The 25,671-nt window shown below is 40.8% G+C and overlaps 1 protein-coding gene across 2 annotated transcripts; it reads left to right on the forward strand.

Moving 5' to 3' along the window:
• Positions 1-1,924: 1,924 nt before the first annotated feature.
• On the forward strand, positions 1,925-20,789 carry MACIR (macrophage immunometabolism regulator). Of its 2 annotated transcripts, none has more exons than XM_025866863.2 (3): positions 1,925-2,107; positions 9,869-9,955; positions 18,035-20,789. In XM_025866863.2, the coding sequence occupies exon 3, from the start codon at positions 18,058-18,060 to the stop codon at positions 18,679-18,681; it is 624 nt and encodes a 207-aa protein (XP_025722648.1). In that variant the 5' UTR covers positions 1,925-2,107; positions 9,869-9,955; positions 18,035-18,057; the 3' UTR covers positions 18,682-20,789. The 2 variants fall into 2 exon arrangements, with proteins under 2 accessions (XP_025722648.1, XP_073744946.1); XM_073888845.1 differs by lacking the exon at positions 1,925-2,107 and adding an exon at positions 8,752-8,816.
• The last annotated feature ends 4,882 nt before the right edge of the window (positions 20,790-25,671 follow it).

The raw sequence follows: 25,671 nt of genomic DNA on the forward strand, positions 1-25,671 counted from the left end.
AGATGGAGTGTTGGACTCCTCAAAATCAGGCCTTTCAGATCACGAGGTCTTTTCTACATTTGTCCCTATTGTTTATAAGCATGGCTTTTTTTTTTTTTTATAGATTGACTAGATCTTCATAGAACACAAAAGAGATCTGGGAAGAGCTTCTGCATTCCCCACCTCCCCTCAGCCACAGCTCCTACTAAGCCACAACAGATCCAAATTAAGGCAGTACCCAGTCAGGGTACTGAGGGGCCACACATAAAGTTATTATCAGTCATTAACTGCCTCATGAACTGGCTTAATATGTAGGCGTTTTTTGTGATACTCAAAAACTGAAATTTTGATGGGGTGAGGAGTTAAGGGTAGGATGGAAGCACCACCCAGAGAGTAAGGCAATTTGGAGACAAAGCCCTTTCAAGATGGCTAGGCTGGAGCCTAATAAAGCTAAGGGCAAACCAGCACTTTATTGCTTTTGGCCAAAGAACATTGCCAAACTTTCAGAGCAAAGGGCAAGTACAAGTCATTCTTCTGAAAGGTTATAAGATTTCAGACAGGACAGAATAAAAGGAAGCTTCCTAATATAAAATATACACTATTTGGGAAGTGGTTTTATGAGAATGATTATCAGGACAAAGCACCACTGTGTCAACAATCTGAAATAACGTCCAGTTCACTGTTGTGTCAAACAAATTATAATCTGAAATAATTGATGCAAACAAAAAATCCATTCATTTATTTATTCAATACATAGTATATTGTGCGCGGTTCTATATCTGAGAAATTACATACATATCTATGTTGGAAATCAAGTAATTTATGTTTTCTAAAATTGTTTAGAGAATGTTCTTCGAAGTGTCCTTCTGCCTCTATCCTCCCGTACTTACTTCAGGGCACATAGAGGTGATATAAAACGTCTTCTAGTGCAGAAGCCGGCAGGCATCACTCTGTTGAAACACGGGTGTTCAGATTTATTTGCCTTTATATTATCGGAGGCATATGTAGATTTTGAAATAAGTTTGAATCAATATTTATTTAAATTTGTATTAATATACACCAAAATTTATGCCTTTTATGTTCAGATAAAGTATTTTGTTAAAAAAAAAAGAAACAACAGTAACAGCAAACTCTCTTGGATTGAGACTGCAACATAAATTAGCAACATTTATAAAACCATTTTGTGGTTCCACTCTTTGGGTTCAGACTCAGCTCAGGCACCAACTAGGTGTGTGACCTCGAGGAAGTTAAACTTTCCAAATCTTTAAAATGTGGATCATAATTGGTCACATCCTTACAGAAGTGAGAGGTGTAAATTTGGAAATGCATGTGAAAAGGCTTGGCACATGGTGAGAGCTAACCAAATGTCATATTCTTATCGCCGAGTTTATTAACTTGTTTGGCAGAGGAGATGCACACGAATTGAGAATGGAAAAGTCTGATCAAAGAAAAGAATTTCTTACAAGAATGGAAAAGATCAAGTCTGAGGATTCAAAAACAGCGAATCCAATCAGAATCTAAATCTGAATACACCTCACCCCGCAATTTTCAAGATTGACCCTATAATTTGTAATTTCATGGGCTTCCGGTCTTCTCTACTTCGGCTCAGTGCAGAGTCCTTTAAGTAGAGACTCACCGATGATAAACATCACACCACAGCCCCTAACCCGGAGGAAACCTGAGCGTAGCCGGGCCTGCGAGTCGGAGCTCCCGAGGCAGAGTGCCGGTTGGGACTGGGAGGAGGCGTCACGACTCCTCCTCTCCTCCCCAGGCCGCAACTCCCCCGCCCCCGCCCCCGCCAACTACTTCAGGCCTCTTAAAACCTTTCTCTCGCCCGCCCGCCCTTGCTCGGGGTGTCGGAGCAGGGCGCAGGAGGCGGGCCCAGCGCTGACGGGCGGCGCCTCCGCAGCTAGAGGGAGGAGGTTGGGAAGGCGGGCGGGGGAGGAGAAGGCGGGGCCTACGCCGGGCGGTAGCTGGCGCCGAGCGCGGTGGGAGAGGAGAGGGTACCCGGCTGGCTCGCCTGGCGGCCTCTGCCCGGATCTCGACGCCGCAGCCCTGCGCCTCTCCCGCCCTTGCCTCCGGCTCCGTGGCCCAGGCACAGCGGAGGTGGCGGAGCCGTGGGCCACCGGTAGGTTGCACGGGGACGGCGGTTCCGCCTGCAACCTTTTGTGCTGCAGAAAAAGGTGGTGGTGGTGGTGATGGGCGGGTGGGTTGGGGGGTGCCCCAGTCACCGAGCCCCGGTGCCAGCCCCAGTCGCGGCACCGCCCCTTCCTCCCTGCCTCGTGTCGGGGCCGGGCGCGCGGTGTCTGCGCGGTGCTGGGGAACCCTGGGCGGGCGGGCCTCTGGGATGGGCGGCGGGTCGGCCCCAGGGGCCCCGGGCCTCGGCGGGCTGGTCCTTGGGCGCCCGGGCAGGAGGCTGGGGTCTGGTGAACTGGGTGGGGCCCTTGCGGGGTGCGGGGAGCCCGCGGCTGCTTGGCACAGGGGTGGGGCCGGAGACGCCGTGAGTGTGCAGCGCGTGTGAGTGTGCGGGGACGTGCGCCCCCGTGTGCGCGCGGCGTGCGCTCGCCGGGGAGGTGCGGGGACTCGGCGAGCCGGAGCGCCTCTCCCGCGGTGCGGCGGCGCGGAGGCGCGGAAGTCGGGGCGCGTTGGCGCGCACGCTAATTCCTCCGCCGGCGTGCCCGCACCGCGGGGCAGCCGGTCTCGGGGCCCCATTGAGAAGTAGCTCTTTCCCGGGCTTGCGGCGGCTATGGCCGCGCGCTGGGTGCGACTGCCCCGGCCAGATAGCGCCTGGGGGCGAGCCCTGACGGCCTTATCTCGTCGGCCCTCGTCGCCCGAGCTGCAATCCGGGGTGGGGGTGAGGCCACTCTCGAGCCCGCAGCCCGCGCCCGCTGCCCTTCTGCCGGTGCGGCGGGGGCGGACGGACCGGCAGTGCCTGGGGCGCGCGTGTAGATTGTGGTCGGGTGCTGGCCAGAAGCGAAAGCGGCAGATTTGTCGTTGGGCATCTCCGCCCTCTCCCCACCTGTCGCGGGTGGACTTTGGGGCGGGTGGTAAGCAGAGGAAAGGGGTTTCCAGGCGGGCGTTGTGCAGGCGGCCCCATTGTGAAGCTGCCAAACTCTCTCTAGTGGTGGAATCTGCAAATCTGCCTGCGAGGCGATGGGAACGTGAAGGGAATGATGGCCCCGTCCTTTTCCCCTTGCAAATGTTCCACATCCTTAGGGTCTTCCTGCTTCTCCGCCCACATCAGTTTGTACCCGGGTAGGTTAGTGGTCTGTGTCGAGCCAAGATGCTGATAGGGTATGCGTGTGGTTGTAGTGCACAGGTAAAACTGGGGCTGGGAACTTTCTAATCATCTGAGGAAGAATGGAGGCAGTAGCATTTTGTTGCATGCTCACTGCTCCTAGGCGAGAGAGCAATTCTTGCACAACATTTCTGACGTTACTAGAACTTTATTTTACATTGTTTTTCTCAGATGAACCACCTTACAATTTAGTTACAAGTTAGTTGTTAGAGGAAGTTACACACTAAGGGAGATAGAAGTGATCACTTCCCAAAGTTTATTTTCTCAATGATTTCAAAATACAGTATTGGTTATTATTGCAGAAGCATTTGGTACTTTATTAACTCAAGACCATGATTTATGCTTACACAATTATGTTTAATGAATGTTTCACAGATTTCAGTGTTTCTGTGTTGTAGCTATGTATGCATTATAAACTTAATAAAATGACCAGGATGAAATATTAGGATTGATGAACCTGTAGACCTTTTGATTTGATAGGAACGGTGTATACAATTTGCTTCTGTCAACATTTTAGTAAATTGCAAGTGAGACTGTTTAATAGTGAGTATTCTAGGACATAAGATATATAGGGTATTTATTGACCTTGCATAATAGCGAATTTGTTTACTTTGTATAATTTTGTATCCTTTGGAGAGCTCTTGTACACCCTTAAAAGTATTTAGTGTGATAGGAGTAGCAAAACTTTATATACAGAGTTGAAATTTGCTTTGCTGTTGCTGATTTATTTATATCCTCTGGGGAAAAAAAATCAGCTCTTTTCCTCCAGAGAGAACTCTGGATTTATCACCAGCCTATCAAAATAAGTTCCTGGATTTAAGCTTTCATGTGGAAGGTTAGCTAATTCCACCGTATGCACCTGTCCCATTTCGGTTATGCTTTCCTAAGAGGCAAATTTCTTGTAAAGACTGCATGTAGATCTGCCGTTCCAGTTACTGTCAGTCATATTTGTAGTGAAAGCAATTTTTTTTCTAAAAGTAGAAGGGTGACTTTACATAATAGTGAGACAACACTGGTAATCTAGCTTTAATTTCTACTAACAGAAATAGAGGGAAAATGCATGCTGCACTTTCAGGGGGTTGCTATTAAAAGAACTGATACTAGGAAGAGAAACACATTTTTTTGTCTTACTGAACTGATTATGGGTTGTCTTACCCCCTTGGTGAGGTTTGTAAGATCAAGGATGGTTTCAGAAATGTCACGCACTACTCAACAACTCTTCTTAAAAATTATTGATGATTTAGTTTTTATGAGTTACAAATGGAAAGGTGAGATTGAAGTAATCCCTACGAGGAGCATGTAGGGTAGGTACAGCTAAGCATTTTGTTCTTATTCTGTGTGTTGTACTAGCAGTTAAACCATTTTATTTCTGCTCAGTCTTCTGTTACTTGAGAGATGTTTTGGTCCTTATCTTTTTTGTTTTTAGAGTAATCTTTGAGACTAGTGGTCGCAAAATATTTTCATTAATCTGAATGCAACTTTTAAAAATCTGTTTTTTAAAATTATTGATCTCTCCTCAAATAGCTCCTCTGAGAAATACTGCCTGTTTCCTTTTTTTTTCTTTGTGTTTTGGGATCTAGAATTAGAATCCATAACTTCCACCATTTTTCTTTGCCTAAAATTTATCTTATTTTCCATAATATACTCTTTAATGATTAGTGGGCTTTATTTACCAAAATTCACAAGGGCTATTTGCTGGCCTTCATATTTATAACCATATGATTTGGAAGTGATATATTTTAATTTTTTTCTTTAAAAAACAAAACTCTTTAAAGTAGGTTTCACGGTGGAGCCCAACACAGGGCTTGAACCCACAACCCTGAGATCAGTACCTCAGCTGAAATTAAGAGACAGACCCTTAATTGACTGAGCCATCCAGGCGCCCCTAAATTTTTTTATTTTTTTCTTCCAAATTTTTATTTAAATTCTAGTTAGTTAGCATATAGTGTAATATTGGTTTCAGGAGTAGAATTTAGTAATTAATCACTTACATACAACACCCAGTGCTCATCATAACCAGTGTCTTCCTCAATACCCATCACCCATCTAGCCCATCCCCCACCCCCTCCCTCTGTCAACCCTAGTTCTCTGTCGTTCAATTTTTTTTCTTATTGCTATTTTGTTAGTAGATCTGTGCTGAAGTCTCATACTTATGGCTTTTTTGTACGTAGGGATTTTGTGTGGGCCTGAACATTTCGTGTGGAGCTTTCTGTATTTGGGGAAAAAAAAACACTCCCTTCTCTGGGTTCCCAGTACCATTCAGGTTTACTGTTCTATGCATTAGATTTCCATGTCTGTCTGTCTTTCCTTTTCGCCTGGTCTCCGCCTTCACTTTTTGTATCTGTCCCAGTACCTGTACAATGCTGGGATATAATAAGACTCAAGAAATATTGTTGAAGGACAGAAGGAGTAAATGAATAATTGAGTGGCCGAGTGGATACAACCACAGAAATACTCCTCAGATCTGAATGGGAAGCCACTGTGCAAGCAGAAGGGTCTTTTTTCCTTCCTCCCCTCCCCACCCCCAGTCTTTTAATTCATTGCCTTTTCATTGTTAAATATTACTTTTGAGTAGGATAACAATGTAATTGCCAAACTGGGACACTTTGGAGAGATAAAGGGGGTGCTATAAATAATTATGCCGCATTACTGGCTGTGAACTGAGACATGTGGCCACCCTACTTTTGCAGGACATTCTTCTTTATTTACCTGTTTTGATATCTATCACCCTGCCTGAGATATTTGACACACTTCCTGGTTAATGTTTGCAAACTTTCCTATTTGCCGTAGCTTCATTTGCAGTCAAACGTTGGGTGTCTTTTGCTTAGTCACTCATGGCTTCCCTATCCCGAGGCCTGCGGGAAGACCTTGGCCATGCTGACTTTTTCCTATTTTAATTGCTTCCAGGATAATGTCACGGGGTTTTCTGTTCATTTCAGCTGTTTGTAGCTGGAAGCATTATGTATTCTAGCCTCTGCTCTTTTTACCTCAGTCCGTTTTTCTACACAGCGTTTAGTCCATCTTGTAAGCATTTCACATGAATTCTTTTCCTTCTTGCTGACTGTCTTTGCGAGGAGATCCGTTGATATCTTGCCAAGCTTTCATGGTAAAAACATTGGCCAGAATCAGCTGCAGGTGTTAGAGATTTATAGATTTTTAAAATATTCTAAAAATGCTATTTCTAAACATTTTTTTAAAAAGATTTTATTTATTTGACAGAGACACAGCGAGAGAGGGAACACAAGCAGGGGGAGTGGGAGAGGGAGAAGCAGGCTTCTTGCTGAGCAGGGAGCCCGATGTGGGGCTCGATCCCAGGACCCCGGGATCATGACCTGAGCCGAAAGCAGACGCTTAATGATTGAGCCACCCAGGCGCCCCTAAAAATGCTATTCCAATCTAAAACTTTATTCTAGATTTGAAAGCATGGGAACCTTAAAGTGATGGTCTACTCTTGCCCCGGAGCCAAAGTGGAAATTTAGGAAATGCTTGGTACTTTCATAGTAAACAAAATATATTAACTCATCATCCCTATTCTGCCAGTGTCTGTGGGCTTTGGAGTCAGACTGGTAGGCGTTCAGATTCTTGTTCTGACTCTCAAATAGTTATTACTTGGTTGAATACTTTAAAATGGGGGTAATATTTTCCCCATGAAGTAGCTATAAAACGTTTGTAGCTTTTGGCATAGAGAAGGTGTTCAAAAATATTGGTTTCTTTTTATTAAAAATCCAGTTTTTTGGGAACTTTCATATTAAAATCTTAATTGTTTCTAGCAGGACATGGGGTAAAGCCCATACTGTAATTTTTCTTCTTCTTCGTCGTCGTCTTTTTTTTTTTTTTTAAAGCTAGATACCTTTATAGGCGATCTCTTCAAGAAGATATATTCTTATACTACTACTACTCTCTGGTCTCGTTCTTTTAATTCTTCCTCTTTTTCATCATCTTTATCCTCTTCTTAGCCTCTGTCCACAGTTAGCAGGTGGTGACGCACACAGCAGTAAGCAGAGTCAGAAATGACTAAAAACTGAGACAGGGAATGGAGCTGCTGCACCTTGGTTTCGCCTGGGTGGCTCTCTTGGACTCTGTGTTTGTCTTCTATTTTTGGCTTGGCACTGCTGTAATAGGGATAATCAGTTACTGCACTTTGTTGGCTATGAAATTACCGACCATTTTCTTAGACTTCTACATCAGCTCCTGGGCAAGAGTTGGATAATTACTTTAAGGCTCTCTGTTTTCAAATCCAGAATCAAGTTTGGGGTTGATTTTTCTTTTGCTCTTGAAAAAAATGTTGGAAAATCTATTTTTTCAATGCATTCAAAAGCTTGAAAAGAAGCTCACATCATCAGATACATAATACACATTACATGATAGCTTGAATGAGATTTTACAGTGTTTTCTAAAACTAGTTTTTATTTAGAATTAAAACACATCCAGATTTTTCTAACGTTCCTGCTCCTGGGTTTTCTGTCTAGATTTCTAAAAGTCTAAATGAAATTTATCTCACTCCATGATAGAGGTAGCCCTGAAAAATGAAGTGGAAATGTCTCTCTCTATTTGGCATCCAACCATATAACCAGCTAGTTATTGGTTGATATCGTCTTTGTCCTCCCTTATAATTTATGATTTTCAAGTATCTTATATGCTCCTAGGAGAAAGGGTCCATGGTGTAGACTGACTTTGTACAGGACTCTGGTATGTGCTTTAACATCCTCACATTTTCAAGTTGGAAATAACACTAGAACTAGTAGCTAAAACCACCTCCTTCTAATCATTTCACAAGTGAGGCAATAAAGCTTTAAAATAAAGTGCCTCCCCACACATTTGAAATAGAATTCCATTTACAGAAATTAATTTACATTTTTCAGGAACATGGTTATTGTGTAAAAAGCTGTCCATGCGGGCCACATGTATATAAAGCAAAGCCAGTGGGCTTGGGAGTCAGACAAACGGGTTCAAGTTCCCGCCTGACTCTCAAATAGCATTGCTTGATGGAATACTTTACAAGGGGGGTGGTACCTCCTCATGGAGTAGTGGGTAAGATGAAGCGATAGAAATGGCGCGTAGCTTTGGCATACAGAAGGTGCTCAAAAATATGAGTTTCTTCTTAAATGTCCCTTCCCCATTAAAAATCCATTTACTTGAATAAGAAATCAGCTTAAACTTTACAACAGTAGTATTGGGGACATTTTGAGGGGTGCTTATATTAAATAAAAAACGTATTGTCGGGCAAGAGTTTTTGCTGCGTTACAGTTCACTCTATGTGAAAACCAGAGGCTTCACTGGTGGAGGAGAACCGAGTCTTCCTTCTGTAGTGTCTTGGTTCCCCAGCCTGGACCCAGTGTGCGGCAGAAGCAGCGCAAGGGAGCATCGCGTGTCCGTTTCCTAAATCTGTGGAAGTTCCAAAGGCTGATACCTGTGGGAGCTTCCCAGGATGACAGACAGGTCTTGGTGCACTCACTCCTTCCAGTTTCTGAAGTTCAAGAGGCAGATCCCTTTAACTCAGTAACTAGCCATTTCCTTTGGATGAAACTCTTCAGCCGTGGTAAGGAAAGTAATAAAGTGACAGAGTCCTTGCCTTCTCCCTTGCTGTTCGCACTGGCCGTGAGGGCGTGTTTTCTCTGTAGCCACTCTTGGGGGTCCTGTGCACCTGTGCTGGTGAGATGAATCCACTCAGCTCACTTGAGGCTCCCTGGCCCCTGGTTAAGCACGGCCACAGAAACCCAACCAGCAAAGAAATCGTTACAGGTGGATGGGACTTTGGGGAGTTTTCTTGACCTCTAGAAATTAACAAGGAGGGTAGGAGATAAAGATAGATTCTCACACATTACCTCCCCAGGTAAGGGGGAGGCCTAGAGGAGATGCTCGAAACCTTAAGCAATGTGATAACTCTAAAGAAGTGTTGTTCTCTTAAAAAAAAAAAAAAATGTTTTCCAAGGCCTTTCCAGTCATTTGCCTCAGAGCAGTCTTATGAAGGATTTTTATTGTTGCTATTTTATGGCTAAGATGAGTAGACACCAAAAATTAATTGCATAATAATAACATCACACATCTCTAAAGGGCTTTACAATGCGCAGAACACGTTCCCCTGCCTCATCTCACTTGATCCACATGACATCTGTATGAGGGAGGAAGAACGATACGGTCCTCATTTTAAATACTGCTCTTTATGCAAGGTCAGGAGTCAGAGTTCTTAGGAAGGCCATAGCTAGGACCTGTTCTTTTGATCCTGGCCTCATCGTTATTTTTTTCATAGAATATTGTGAATCTCTTGGGTACATGAAGAAGACTAGGTTGGTGGAACCAACATTTAAACCCCCAAATTTGTGTGTCTCTTTATTTAGTCCAGTTAGCTGCTCTTAGTCTCGAGGTAGAATTTCAGCAACAGAATACAGAGGAACAAACATGACAAAATGTTTGAAGTTTCATTTAGCGGAACAAAGTCAAATTGCCTTAATTAAATGAATTAATATTATATCCTCTATAACCTGTACCTCCTGCTAGTTTCATCCTGTGTTGCAGTTAGAATTGTTATAATTGCTTTATACGTTGTGTTACTTGTTAAATTAAAGGTTTATTTTTATATTCCATGTTTAGTATCTGGAGTAGAGCAGAAAAAATATTATGCCTGTGTTCCCTTGGGACTCATTGGACATTGCACAGTGACATCTGGGATTTAGTCTGGTGAGTTATATTTTGCTTTATCTCTCTGTTAACCCGTTGTATGAACATAATATCGTCATGTGTTTTAAGGACTACATAAACAGATGAATGTGAAATGTCGAGATATTATTGCAAACATGTATACTACAGTAATGAAATTTTTAATGATGGGAACTGAAATTATTGTTGCAGATTGCTAAGATTATTACCTTGGAAGTGTTTGCCTTACTGATTGGGGTTTTTCCTTATTCCTGTGAGATAAAGGAGGTTTTATGGAATAATATTTCAGGATAGAGTAGTTAAGAGGTAGTTGCTCTAATTTCAGGGAAATTTTAGTGAAACATTAATCCCTAGAGATTGGCAAAATAATTTGCACAAAGTTCTAGTTGTATGTTATCATACATAAAGAATGGCCAACAGGTGACTGAAAGGAGCATCAGTTTCACTTGGTTGTATAGCAGTTCACTTTTATTACACCGTGAATTTAAACTTGTTAAAATGATGCGGTGCTGTTGTTTTTTCCTTGTCTTTTTTCAATGCATTTTCTGTTGTATCTATGCTAACACAGTTATCCATGTGACTCCATGTGTTTGAAGGTGAAAAAAAATTGATAATTATCTTTGTAGCTTTTTAGCATTTGAAAAAGTACATTAGTGTGACTTGGTGCTTTGGTATCTCATTCTACTTGAGCAGTGTCCTTGTAAGTCCTTGCTTTGAATTAGGGTGGTCAGAATCCTTGGGGGGAAAATCCTTGGGAAAAAAAATTCTGGAAAAACTTCTGGTTTCATAATAAGTGATCTCCAAATTAGCAGTCAGCAGCAGAATGATTCAAATGAATGATGGGGAAAACCAGGTTTTCTGGTTTCATTAGGTAGATACAGCGTACCAGATTTATGACAATGCATTTTAAAACATTGAGAAAATGGAAACATTACTAAATTTTCAGTTTTGAGGAAAAAAGCAAGACGTTTGAAAACTCTTAAGTACAAAATACTTTTAGAGGATATTGAGTAGAAATAATATGGCTGAGTCAGTAACTCATCTAATTTAAAGAAAGCACAAAACTAGGAGCAGTGAGTGGAAGTTACAGGAATGTGTGTGTGCGTGTGTGTGTATCTTTCTCTTCAGATGCATATGTGTATATGTGGGTGTGTATACATTATTATGGTTAAATAGTTATATATGTAAATACAGGGCCAGTCTAGAACAGCTACAAAGGTGAAATGAACCAACTCGAGAGGTAGTAAGTTACCTGTCATTGGAGGTGTTCAAACATAGACTGAACAACCATTAGGATTCCTTCTGATTCTGAGATTAGATAATTTGAAGAATTTTAAAATTAGGAGGATTTTAAACTTGGAAGTATGTGACAGGCTTAAAAACTTGGAAGTATGTGACAGGCTTATTTTAATTTTATTTATTTTTTTATTTTTAAAGTCAGACTTCAAATTGAAGTATAATTTGTATATAGTAAAAATCACCCTTTTGTATAGTTTGATGAGTTTTGAAAAATGTATTCAGCTGTGGAATGCCCATTACAGTCAATATATAGACCATTTTAGACCATTTTAGTCACCCCCCAAGATTCCCTGTGCCCCTTTGTAGTTTTGTCCCCTCCTCCCAACCCTGACCTTTTGCAGTCACTGATTGATTACTGTCCCATTAGTTTTCCAGAATGTCCTATAAATAGAATCATACATATGTAGCATTTTCTATCTATCTGCTGCTTTCTTTCTTGTAATCCTGGTTTGCTCCTTTCTGTTGCTGGATGGTATTCCATTGTATGGATGGAGCATGGTTTCTTGCTCCATTTGCCTGTTGATGGACATTTGGATTGTTTCCAGGTTTTGGTGATTATGAATAAAACTGTTAAAAACATTCATGTTCAGGTCTTTGTGTGAACATACGTGTTCATTTTTCTGAGGTAAATACCTTCCAGTAGGGTAGGTGGGTTGTTTAATAAACATTTATTTAACTGTGTAAGTAATTGCCAAACTGTTTTCCAAAGGGCTTTACCTGGCACAGGCTTCAAAGAAGTTAAAGTAACTGTAGCAAAGTGTGTGCAGAGGAAGGGGCCTGATTCTCAATCAGCACAGATTTATTTTTATTTTGTATCCAGTTTTAACAAGTCTGATTAGCACATACTTTTTAAGCCCACAATGGACTAGAAACAGTAAGTTAGAAGGTGTTAGGGATAGGTTGTTAGCAATTTGAAGCAGCCAAAAAGATATCCACTAATGGGACAGTAATCACTGATCTAAAACAAAACAAAACAAAAAGCAGGGACTTAGAGGAGTGAAATTCTTTTATCTGATAAGTTCTGTCTGACAAGTTCCCAGACATGTCTGCAGAGTAGAATCTCCTGGAGATCTTTTGAAAAATTCAGAGCCTAGGCTGTGCCCCAGATGACTTAAAACCACAGACCTGGGGTAGAGCACAGGCCTCCATAGTTTCTGAAGCTCCTTGGATGCTGTTCGCCTATATACTAAGTTGAGGAGCCGTGTGCCCCAAGCACAGCATGATGAAGTGGCGGGCGTCAGGAAACCCGGGACTGCCTGCCCCGCCCTGGGCAAGCCCCTGCCTTCATGGCTTCAGTGCCCTCTTCTTCATAATCAGAAGCTCTGCAGAGGTGAAATCCAAGATGATGCTGGCATTGAAACTAGGTGGTTCTAGATATTACTAGACTGACAGTAGTCAAGCTTGGGAGACTCCATTTGCCAAGAGCTGGCTTTATTCCAAATGGATCATTTCTTGAAAAGGATTTTGTTCACATGGTGACATTTTTGTTCTGTATATTTAGACAGTTATATATGTTTTCTCTTAAATGGAATTGCTGTGTGTTACTAAAAATGGTTCAAGCATATGGAGCAATTTTTTGATTACTGATGGTGACTTTTTTTTTTGATGTGGCTTTTTTTTTTTCGATAAGCCTGATTAAAAAAAAATTCCCAGAATGCAGTCCTTCTCAAAAAGAATTCTTTGTAAGGCAGTTGTGAAACTTCTCAGCTATTTTCAGAGCTGGTCTGAGGAGCTGAGGCACCTTGGTTATATCTTTTAAATGCTCCTTGTGCCAAATGCTTGGGAGGCTTGACCTCTCAGGGAGTGTTCAGAACTGAGCAGATTTTTACCCAGGTGATGGTCTTTTGAGTGTGCTCATCTCAGTGTACAAGGGTCCCCTACACATGTGTTGTAGTTTGGACCTGTTGGCCTTAGTTGCAGCCAGAATTCATAATTGCATGCTGTACCCCATGTTTTTAAAATATACGCTGTGTACATTTTTCTAGCAGATATTGAGGTGTTACCTTGTCTATAGTCTTCTTGAGTTTTGAATCCTCCCATATTTCAAAGAAATATGGTGGCCCCTATGAATACTGTCAGGTCTTTCATGTTTTGTAAGTCTATGTCAGTACCTTTGTTACAGATTTGATTGTGAAGGAATTTGATAGTGAAGACCCTTAGGTGCCATTACAAAGAATTATATATGTTCCTGGAACTTGTTTAGGAAACTCAGTTTTAAAAGTATTAGTCAACTACAAGTTGACTTTTCCATTCTCTTTTGTATTTTTTGTTCTAGACTCTTCTATCAAAGAAAATGTTGCTGCTTCTGTTATTATAATGACAATACTTTTTCTGTTTTCTGTTTCCGGTTTTTATTTTTGCTTTAAACTACGTATGAAAAGCATTAATGGAACCAATAAGAATGTCGTTGCTCTGTGATTTCTAGCGTTTAGCAGTGCAGAAGTTAGCATCGTGCCTAGTTTCCTGGTTCATGTTTATTCTTATTGATGCGGCGGGAGTGGGTGCCTGTTGCACATACCTGTGGTATTTGTAAGAGTTCTTTGTAATCTTTTATCTTGGCAGTATGCATTTATGAGGCACGGTTTATTTTAGGATAGGAAACAAAATGCTTTGTCACAAATGGTTTGTTAAGAATAATAAAACTATAGGGTGCCTGGGTGGCTCAGTCGTTAAGCGTCTGTCTTCGGCTCGGGTCATGATCCCAGGGTCCTGGGACCGAGCCCCATGTCAGGCTCCCTGCTCAGCAGGAAGCCTGCTTCTCCCTCACCCACTCCCCCTGCTTGTGTTCCCTCTCTCGCTCTCTTTCTGTCAAATAAATAAATAAAATCTTAAAAAAAAAAAGAATGATAAACCTATAAGCAGATTTTTAATGGTAAAATATAAAGAATATTCTGCCAGGCACAGGCCATCTCCAGTTGTGGTCATGGTAGCCATGTTTTCTGATCAGTGCTTTTATTTATTTTTTATTTATTTATTTTTTTAGAGAGAGAGTGAGTGAGTGGGGTTGGGGGGCTGTTGAGGGCAGAGGGGGAGAGAATCTTAAAGCAGATGCCACGCCCAGCATGGAGCCCGACACGGGGCTCGATCCCATGACCCTGAGATCATGACCTTAGCTGAAATCAAGAGTCACTTAACTGACTGAGCCACCTATGCGTCCCTGATCTAGAGCTTTTAAGAAATTTTGAGAAATTTTGAGAAATTTTAAGAAATTTTGGTGTGTGAAATACTGTACCTCCATCTGTAGCGTCACTGTTTTCTTTTTTGCTAGACTGGAGAATTAGAAAGTAGCTTGACTTCTTTAGATGTGTTCCTATACTACTTCTGCTCATTTAAGAGGTCACCTGAGGAAGTTGATCCTGTCACTGCTCTCAGAGTCTTGCTCCAGTATGAAATCCAGTCAGGAAATTCTCAGGAATTTAATAGCAGAAGAAGTTTGCTTTTGGTCACATTGAAGAGTGGAGGGCATACTGCTTAGTCAGCATTCCACCTAGCTAAAAACAAAATATTTGCCAATCTGTGTTCTCTTTTCTGAAAGGCGGCCACCACCTAGCTTTCTCAGTGGTGCACACTACTAGGTGGTTTTTAGAAGGGCAATATATAAGTAAAAAATTTTTAAAAAATCTAAGCAGTTTATAAGAGTCAGGTTGCCGCACCCTTGACGTTCCTACCCGAATATCAAGATCTGAAGATGTTCTCATACATTCGACACTGAAGAAACCAATTGAAACCACCTCACAGAGCTGTTAGTTTTGAGACTGTCTTACTGTTTGGAGCAGAAGTACTGATGTTTTTGTAGCTAAAACGTGCAAGCAATTTTCCAGAATTTACAGTTGTTTATCAGAAGTACAGTAGGTTGCAGCTACATATGTAATATTTAAGACAAGCGTTTTTACATTCCAGTGCCGTGAGACTGTAATTCAGAAATTGGACGTAGAGTGTTGACCCTAGTTCCTAGGCCACATACTTGTTAGAGTGTATTGGAAGTGCTTGTTTCTTTAACTTGCTGGTTAAGTGGTGTCTTTGAACAGGGGGTGTGTTGTTTACCTCAGCAAAATATGGTAGGTTTCTTAACACCAGGCTGCTCGGTTGGAATTTCCAGAGCTCTTAGACCACATTGGTTTCTTTTGTTTGACAGTCAAGGTGAAATCATTGTCTGTCAGGTAGATGCCTGAAGATCCTGTTAGGTAGTTTTGGCCAACCCACATGCTGGTTTTTATGGTGTTATGGCTGCTGGAAACTGAAGCCATGGTGGTTACTCATCTCTTAGTATTGTCCTCCTAGCTGTTTCATGTCCCATCCAGTTGTGACCTTTATAGATCACTTCACTCACTGCCTTCAGTTTTCTCATTTTCTGGGTGCTTATTTTCTAGATAATAGATACCTTCTGCCTTTTTCTCTCAAACCTTTGCATCCTGACATCCTTTATCCTCCGCCTCTAGAGATTATGAGAATTCCTGATGGTCTCCCTTGATGCAGCAGAACAGGCTTAGGATAGGAGCAAACTGCTGATGGTCCTGTTGACCACAGAAGCCTGTGCCTGCTCTTCTTTATTGTGATTTTGTACGCTCTTCCCTTGCTTAGCAATTTTTATCCCTCAGAGGCACAGAAGATGACTTTCAGCCTAGCCTCTGTTTGAATTATTACCCAAATCCGAATGGATGGAGTGTGGATGCATGGATTTGGGCAAGTTTATAATGCACCAAATGAGAACACAGGAAGGTGGCTGGTAGTGGTCTGTGGACTGTCACGGATTCCCCAGATTTGGAAGGACCTAGAGCAGTGTGTCACCTAATGTGGACTGAGTGCTTGAGTGTCATCACCTGGGTCATTCTTGTGTGGGGTACCCATCTGTGTGTGTGCTCCATTTCCTCCACAGCCCTGGTTATTTGAGCCTCACTGACCCCCTCTCCTTGTCTTTCAGAATGGACTATCAGGCACACACTTGCTGCCTGTAGCTGCCTGTCAGGTTAGGTAGGTTGGAGGCCTTGGATCCGTCCTTCTGTGCTCCTTCTGGGGATCTAGAATTAGTGAGAAAGGAACTATTAGATTGGTGGAGGAAACATTTGTTTATTCAGCATAAGGTTTGATGAAGCTCGGGCCCTCTAAAGTTTATTAGATAAGAAATCTTCAGGTTTCTGTATGCTTATCAGAGTAGCTGATAGTCCCCCACTATTCCTGTCCTTTTAACAGAGAAATAAATCACACAATCAAATATAAATTTATTTTTACATTACTAATATAGAATAAAGCCAATTACCTTAAATCTAGAAGGGTTGAGAGGCTACAGTATTTTGATTAAATTAAATTTGGAACTACATAGACTAAGATTTAGAGCAAGAAATAAATAAAGCTCTGTGGATCCCTTTGGCATTTGCTCTATCTCAGGACTCAATGTTAATTTTCAGTTGTGCTCTAGATGTGAACTGTAGTGAGGACAAGGTGGTATCTGGTGACTTCTTCATAGTCTTGGTTTATTTCCTAACGAAGGAAAGTATAGCATGCAAGTGAGGGAAATAAGGTTCTTTTTTTTTTTTTTTTTTTAAGCTTTAGAATTGCTTGGATTTTAAATGAATACCCAAACTTTGGGAAATGCTTCAACCAGGAAAAGGTTATTTGTTTTACAAAAGGATTTATAAGAATCATTTAATGTAAGTTTTTTCTAATAAATTTTTCATCTTAAAATTAGTTACTATTTGACATCATTTTGGTTAGCAACCTGAGGTACTTAAAATTGTGTTTTCTACTCCTCGCTAATGATCAAGTAGAAATAGTTTCTCTGAAATGACACTGTCACTCACTTTCCCTTAGTATTTTTTTATTTTCCAAAATTTGACTTATCTGCAGCTTCCTAGAAACCTGGCTATTTTTTGTGGTACTTCTTGTCAGTGGGGTTTTCCAAACTATGTAGTGTCATCATCGTGATGAATGATATCAGCATTCATTGAGAATTGTTCTGCCATTTATTAGACTATTCAGAAGTGCGGTGTCTTAGGTATTGCAAAATAAAATAACTTGCAAATCAATGGCATATTTTCTGATTAAATAGTCAAAGTGCATCTGATATTTTATATGTGTTCAATATTAAAAATGACCTGATTTATTGGATTTAGGGTTATTTTTAAACTACGAAATGGTTTGCTGTAAATAATTCACTAGGGACATGGGAGGAAGAACATTTGCAACATTTGGGGAACTTTCCCTTAAGACTGACTCCTCCATACCTTAAAAGCATTTTTTAGGCCTGTTTGGAACCTTTGCAGAAATCGATCCATTCTCATCTTTCATTATATACCCCTTAAATGCAATTGAAAAAAAAATTGTAGGTGTGAAGAGCTGAGCGCTTATTTTAAATTAAATGATGGAAAATGTAAAGATGTAAATTTTCAAGCTGGGTGTCTCTGGCGGATTCTTGTGGCACTGTGTAGGATATTTTTATTTGCCTCATGTTGAGATCTGTATTTGATTTGCTTACTACCACATCAAGGAATAAAGTTTGTGTGATGGAACAGAGTGCCTCATTTAGAGAAGTATTGTTTTCTGTTTCCCTCTCCATGTGAACCTTTTAGTCGTCCTCCAGACTCTAATTTAACCTGCCTTCAAGTTCATGAAGGTAGAGAAGTCCTAGTCATTTTAATGCCTGCTCTGGAATGCTCTATAGACACAGATAAACATCTGGCCGGTGGACAGTGGCTGTTTCTCAGGACGGTGTTATTTCATGCTCCCTGAGCCGTCTCAACTGCTGCAGCTTGGCCCACAGTTCTGTGCACGATGCCGTTACAATCTGAGTCTGTTTACTTTCAGGAGTGTGCCGCCTCGTGCCTAAAATGGAAGTCGATGTTAACGGAGAGTCCAGAAGTACCCTGGCCACGCTGCCCTTGCCTGTGGCCGAGGCGAGCTCCCCGGGCAAGGCGGAAGCAGAGAAGCCCCGCTGCTCCAGCACGCCGTGCTCGCCCATGCGCCGGACTGTGTCGGGCTACCAGATTCTCCACATGGACTCTAACTATTTGGTTGGCTTCACAACTGGTGAGGAACTCCTGAAGTTAGCCCAGAAGTGCACGGGAGGTGAAGAGAGTAAGGGAGAAGCTGTGCCTTCCTTGCGCTCCAAGCAGCTGGACGCAGGACTTGCGCGTTCCTCCCGTTTGTATAAAACCAGAAGTCGGTACTACCAGCCATACGAGATCCCGGCTGTCAATGGCAGGAGGCGAAGGCGGATGCCCAGCTCAGGAGACAAGTGCACTAAATCTTTACCCTATGAACCTTACAAGGCCCTCCATGGGCCTCTGCCTCTTTGTCTTCTTAAAGGTAAGAGGGCTCACTCCAAATCTCTGGACTACCTCAATCTAGATAAAATGAACATCAAGGAGCCAGCTGACACAGAAGTGCTCCAGTACCAGCTTCAACACCTCACCCTCAGAGGGGACCGTGTGTTTGCCAGGAATAATACATGAGTGACGTGCAGAGAGTGTAAACCAGTTTAGGTCAGCCTCCGCTTGGCCGGAAAAACCCACTGTTGTTCTCTGTACAGGACTCTTCACATTATAGATGGTTATATCAGCTAAGTGTTCCTGGCACATAAAAATTGTTTGGATCAAATTTGAATACAGGAATGAAATCACAGGTACTTGGGGGGAAATCATTCTAGAGCACGCAACTGCAAAGAAAACAGAATGTTGGCCATTAGTTTGTATGGCTTTTTAGCTAGGAAGAAAAGGCTTTGGTACAGTCACGCCGTCTTTATGATTCCAACACTCAAACTGGGAATGTTATCTGCTTGGTTGTTGCTGACTTGGTATGATTCATTAGAAATTTATATCTTTAAGTACTCAAGTACTTCTTTAATCTCTGTATTTTACTATAAAATGTATGTACAATGATTTGTTTTATGAAATTTGAAACTTGAACATTGCTGAATTGGACCACTTTTTATTTTTAAATATTGAGTTTAAATATTTTATAACTGGTTTTGCACTGAAAAAATTAACATTTCAGATTGACAAGAGAATAATCTTTCTTCACTTGCCTCAATAATACTATTGAGCAATGGATTTTTTTATTTCCGCATGGAAAGTTATTGATCTCTATGGCTGTACAATATTTCTTTATAGCATTATTAAAGTGTGTCTTAATACAATTAAATTTGGGATACAAAGTATTTATTTTACAATGGGTGGGGGGAAGCTTTTCCAGAAAGTTTCCAATATGAAGTTTTCATAAGTTAAAAAAAGTTTCCTTAGTGCTTACTTTCTAAGTTAAAAATTCATCTGGAACTTTAAAATGGAAAGGATTCTTTTAATTGTGGATGATAGGCATAATACTGTTTGCATCTGAATGTTCTGTAAGTGAATGAAACTTTAATAGAAGGACTCATGATTTCTACTATCGAATGCTTAAACTAAGTATGAAGTGATACCATTCAGCATGGCATCAAGTCATTCCAGTTTTAGTTCTGTGCAACTCAAGCGCTCGTTGAAATTCCAGTTTCTAGGATTAGTGTAGGAGCCTAAAGTGCTTCTACGGTTTTAATGGGTTAATCCTGGATTACCTAACAATTTATGTCAATTGCACTGGTTTAATTTGTTGCTAAAGGAGTAACGCCCTGGCTTTAGTAACAAATACAGCTCAACTATTCTTGAATATATTTTGAGAAAAATGTATGTACCTTAACCTTTTGTAAAAGTTTCTGTTTCTTTTTTTCTTTTTTGACTCTTGAAGGTGCAATTTATTACTGAATTGGCATCTCTGGCAGCATAGAACTGCTGATTTTAAATTTTAGTTTGGCGGCTGTGAGTTTCTTAGGTGTTTGCAGTTTTGCTTATAAAATAAGAACACCTTTTATTAATGAGTGGGTCATTCCTGGTGCAGGGAGGACTGACTTTCCTTTAGCCAGAATGAATGGCAAACTCCGTTTAGAGCAGAATAAGTATTAAGAAAACCCTAGGAACTCTTAATCAACATTTATTATACTTTCACTGAGGCAAACCATGTGAAAGCACCTTGGGGAACTTGACCCATATCTTACTGAGTTGATCAGATTTCTTGGTGGGCTGGAAATTTTCAGCTGTTGTATATTTTAAAGTAAATTGCACCTTTGTAACATATTGTATTGACGAATGATCACTAAGATTAACTCTATCTATACAGTCATTAGTTTGACAAGAAATAGAATCCTGTCAGATGCCAAAGAGTTGGGATTTTTACGTTTAATGATTAAAACACCGTTATTTATTGATGATTTACCCTGTGGAACTGTATTATTTCTAACTATGAAATAAAAGGGTGATGTAAACACACGTTGTTGTGTGGTGCTTTAAATAAGGTCCATCATCGACGGGCTAGTTACTGTTCAGGAATTCCGCCTAAGGACTGATTTTTAGGCCCCGTTTTTGTAAAAAAAAAATTACTTTTGGTGCTCATTCGCATTTCAGGGTAAAGGATATATTCATGGCAATGATATGTATTCAGTCCATGAGGAAACACAGCTGTGTACCTGTGAGATCTGTCCCCTGCCCATGGACCTAAGTAGTTTGTTGAGCTAAATAAAAATATGTAGCTCTTTTGTTTTGTTTTGTTTTTACTTAAAGACAAGTGAGCCTCAGTGGCAAAAATGAAGGGGTTGGAAGTTTGAGGTGCGGCATATGGGCAATGATCTGGTTAGTACAGAGAAATAATTTTAAGTTCGGTTTCCTAGAAAGGAAGTTTTGAAACTCTGGGTCTGTACTTGACGCAATGTGTTTGGAGAGCTCCTTCTTTCAACCTCGCTTTCTCTGCACTCCATGATCTTGTTGTGCTCCTATAGTGGGTAGGATCCCATCAAAAAAAAAAAAAAAAAAGGTTAGCCCGGATCTCTTTTCGCTAGGGGGAAAAAAATCCCATTTTCTTCAGACTTTTGACATGGTTTCTACTTTTGAACTCTCCCCCCGCCATTTTTATTCAATTTAACATTTCATACTGAACAGGGCACACTTGCCCAGAAGACACCTGATGCTATCCTACAGTGCCTGCCTTTCAATAAATGGCAGCACCACATCACTTTATATATTTTTTTCTTTTTTTGCAAAAATACCGTGCTTTAGAGGCTCTGTTGATGTATAAAGTGGCAATAGCATTTCACTCTTGGTGCCAGTCTGAGGTGAGCTGCGTTTGTCTCCGACTTCTCCTTGGCTGTGTTTGCACCTTTGGTCCCAGGGGTCCTGGAGTTAGCAGTCAGGGAGGAAAAGACTGTGGGGGATGGATTGAAATGTAAACCGGTTCAGAACCCCGAGACCTTCCAGACTCTGGCTCAGCGAGGCTCCTGTTCCAGGCTCTATTGTTCCTTATGTCATATAATGCCCATGGGGGTGTGTGCCTTTTTCCTTCCCTGAGGTAATTATTTAAATGATTTCAGTATTTGGGATTTGGGAAGCTTTTATAAGATTGTAAGTTAACTTAAAAAGGCAAACTGGCCTTTCACTAAACAAAGAATATTTCTTGAATTCTTGAGAAAAGCAACATATTTTTACTTATTTTCTCACTCTGTAACATACTTTTTTTTTTATCTTGGAAAGACTTTTTATTTCATTATAACCATTGAACACATTTTGAGGGAACTTCTGAATGACCCTGGCCTAAGTGGTTTGTTCTCAGTGGGAGAAAGGAGGAGGAGAGCTATGGAGCAGTTCATAAGTGGCACAAATGCTTTGGGAAGGTTGGGGTGGGAGAGCAAGGATGCATATTACCGTAATGCAGAGGGGACAGCAAGTATTAAGCAAAATTGCCTCTTTAAACAACAGAATTTGATTAGGGAAGTGCAAATTGATGAAGATTGCCTTAGAAATAAAATCAATTGGATTATAAAGCTAGAAGTGGAGATTGTCCGCGCTCGATGTGATTTGCTTTGTAATAATGCTGCTTTAGATAAGAATTATGAAATGGAGTCTTCGATCTTTTATATTACAAAAAAAAAATTAAGGATTTTTCTGGCTGAGGGGAACACGACCAGGAACAAATCAAAAAGAAGAATGGGTTTGATTTGTTATTCTGAGTTTGTCGAGCCCCTAGGACATTTTGTGCTCCTGTTGGGGGAGATTGTTGAGTTTGTATTTTCACCATTGTGAAAGGCCCTTTGCAAGGTTTCATCAAATGATTTCAGAGAAGTCAGAAACCAAATCTCCCAATGTTGTTACCCCTGATCTTGGGGTTGTCTTTGATGTACAGATATATGGGAGAGCACAGGATGAGGAAAGAGAGCTTTTTTTTAAACAGAAGAATGCGGCATCTACTAGAATGAAAGTGAGTGGCTGCACCGTCTGTGGGATCCTTAAGTGATCCCGGCTGGTGTCGCTTCTGGAATGAAGAGCTTTGATGCTTTTGCTTTTGTGGAAAAGCTAGCAGCAAGAGGAGGGAACGCTGGGTCCATCATGTTGACCTTTAAGTCTGATTCACCAGGAACAGTATTCTTCACCAAACTTTTATATAAAAGGATACATAGATATATCAAACTGCACATTTGCTAAGGAAATTAACTAGAATGCATTATCAATTCTTTTTTGCTTTGGGAAAAATTAAATTTTTGCTTTAATAACCACCGAAACAGGTTTTGTCTTAAGTAAAATAAATTTAACTAACTTAAATTATTTGCCATCTTTTTAAAGAACAGTAGCTTAGGAAAAAGATTTCAAGTAGAGGTATCACAGATTGTTGTTGTTTTTTTTTATAACTGAACTACTGTTTCTGGGTTTTGTCTTTTTTTTAAGTTATAATTAGAGATCGGGATGATGGAGAACATCAAGGCTTTTTATTTTTTTAAAATAAAAACAGTCATATAAACAAACAAAAAGGATACATAGAAATAGATATCTGGAAGACTTTGAATCCTCTATCCCTGGTCTAATGCTTCATTTAGGAAAGGAACTTAGGCAGGAAGAAGTTTTTGAAAGTGCTGAAATTGACATTTTCGCTCAGTGATTGGAGCTAGGATGGCAAGCACTGAGCACACACGGCGCATGCTCCTCACTTGCACATGCTCCTCACCTGCGCATGCGGCCGCCGTCCCTAATCCGTCAGAGTACAGTCTCTCTCTCAGTCCAGATGTGGTCTCATTATCTTTCTTAACCCAGCGCAATAGGCAGCTGGTGCTGAATTGATCAGAATTACGTAGGAGATAAAACCTGTTTGTTTACCACACCCTCATACCCCCTACAGTAGGTCATAATGTGAACTGAAAAATGGTCTGAGTGTTTTTGAGTAGGAGGCTGTTCTGGGTCCCGTCTCCTAACCAGAGATGGGAGAAGAATGGCTCCCATCCCCATTACCGTCACCCATAGGGCTTCTCCTGAGCGTGTGCTGGCACTCTGGGTACAGAAGGGCTCAAGCTAGCTTTCACCTCCAAGGACGTGGCTGTTATTGAGAGAAGCGAAGGGGAAGGTAGCCTAAGATGCATGCCAAGTAAGTGTTGTGTTGAATAAATAGCAATTTAAGAAAGAGGAGCTGAAATCCTGTGGGACTGAAATCTGGGAAAGAGCTATTTTGTGCAGTAGGAGGGCCAACTTATTTTGAATATGCTGACTTTGTTGCTGATCTGTGTAGAAGGTAAAAAAAAAAAAAAACCTTCATAGGAAGTTTGGGGAAGGTAAAAGCTTAACAAAATAATTGAATCTAAGAAGTATTGTAGCATGGCAATAATGTTGACTTGTTATCTGCACCTTTCTCCTTGGTTGCTGACCTGTGTTCTGGAAGAGAAGAGTTAAGGTAGATGGTAGTTAACTGAAATATTGGAATTGGGGGTCAGGGAAGGTGAGAGCTATGCGGGAGTAAGTAAATGGATATTTTAGTGATTTGCTTGTTCTTGCACCACTCTTCCTCCTTGAGTGGGGCAGGCTGAGGCTGACAGAGGAAGGCTTGCTTTAGTTATTCAGGGTCAGAAGTATATTTAAAAGTGTGAATTCTTGACATAATTTGTATAAGCAATTGAACTATATGGGAAGTGTTTTGTGCAAGGAGTTTCCTCATCTTTTAATACAGCTAACTAGAATCCTGCATTATTTGGTAGATTTCTGTATTGTACTTTCTAATATTTATAAAGTTTGGGTTTTGTTATTCTCAATGTTTCACATACAGTTTTGGTGTCATACTCCTATAATAAATTACTAAAATTAAAAGGAAAAAATTTTTTAAGGGATAGAGTATTTCTAGGATTGAATATTATTCTGCAGTAGGCCACATAAAGTGACTCACTGGTAGTTCAGAAAGATATTCCTTAAACATGACAAATTGACTTTTTTTTTTTAGGGGAAAAGGACATACTCTATTACATTGGTTATAACATTGCCTAGCTACATCCCACCCTGAAATTCATTTTTTAAGTATTTGCTGGATCAAGCCCTCCAAGCAAAATAGATGAGGATTGTTTTTTTTTTTCTCAAATTTTAAAAAAATCTTCCCTTGTTTTGGAGGAACAGTTTGGTGCTTGCTCCGGCAGCACATATACTAAAATTGGAATGATACTGAGGAACGCTTTGAGTAGAATAGAGATGCCAGAGAATGAACAGTTGAAAGCCTAACTTTCCCCACCAGGCCAGGCAATTTTGTATAGAAATCACAGCAAATGCTGGAAATGACAGTGGTTCCTCATTTGTGAATAGAAGAGTTGTAAGAGCCACCTCATTTGTGTTATGCTGGATTTAGTGTGACCACTAATGAGAGGAGGTTCCTTTGTATGTTGACAACCAGATGTAGTGATCTTAGGAGGCTACAGACAAAATGCTCAGAGAACTAGGATGGATGTATATAAAGTGTATAAAAACAAATCCTGGTTTGAAACAGAACCACCACGACCAAGCTATTATAATTTATCTGTAGGAATCAGTGCTTCTTCAGATTCATGGGGTCAGCCTTTAGTTATTCATCCACAAGATTATTATTGTGATATAGTCCATGCCAGGCATGGTGATAAGTCGTGAGAATACAAGGCCGAGTAAGCACAGAGAGCCATAGTGAAGAACAAACACTTGCATTTTGAAGTGAGTGCTTCTAGTAAACATAAACTTAAGATCTTGGGAGCATGCAGAGGAAAAAGTTCCCTGATTCCACCTTAAGTGTGGAGAAAGCTTCATAGGGAAGCTCTGCTTGGGTGTGGGGAGTGAACAGGGGTTTGCCAGTGGGAAGAATGCTTGTGTGGGAATATAAAACCGGAAAAGGCCTTGAGATTCATCCGTTCTACTTTCTCTACCATCTAAACCAACCTGGACAGAAAGTAAGTCATGTATCTTTCTAAAATGTCCAGGAAAGGAAATCATATTGAGTCACTAGTGTATTTGACCCACGTTTTCCATTGAGTTTAGCAGTGAAATTTCAAGTCATGGTACTTAAGCTGCCAAGCAGAATTTAACAATCAGCATTTCTCCTAATCCAGTCACTTTTTACCTTAAAGTAACTACCCCAGCCTCACTGAGCTCATCTTT

This window comes from Callorhinus ursinus, unplaced genomic scaffold, assembly GCF_003265705.2.
Source record: "Callorhinus ursinus isolate GAN/ISIS: 27379988/994484 unplaced genomic scaffold, GSC_fseal_2.0 scaffold3, whole genome shotgun sequence".
NCBI classification, from domain to species: Eukaryota; Metazoa; Chordata; class Mammalia; order Carnivora; family Otariidae; genus Callorhinus; species Callorhinus ursinus.

What these genes read in the sequence shown, in the direction of transcription:
- MACIR (XM_025866863.2), top strand. Translation starts at nt 18,058, where the DNA reads ATGGAAGTCGATGTTAACGGAGAGTCCAGAAGTACCCTGGCCACGCTG.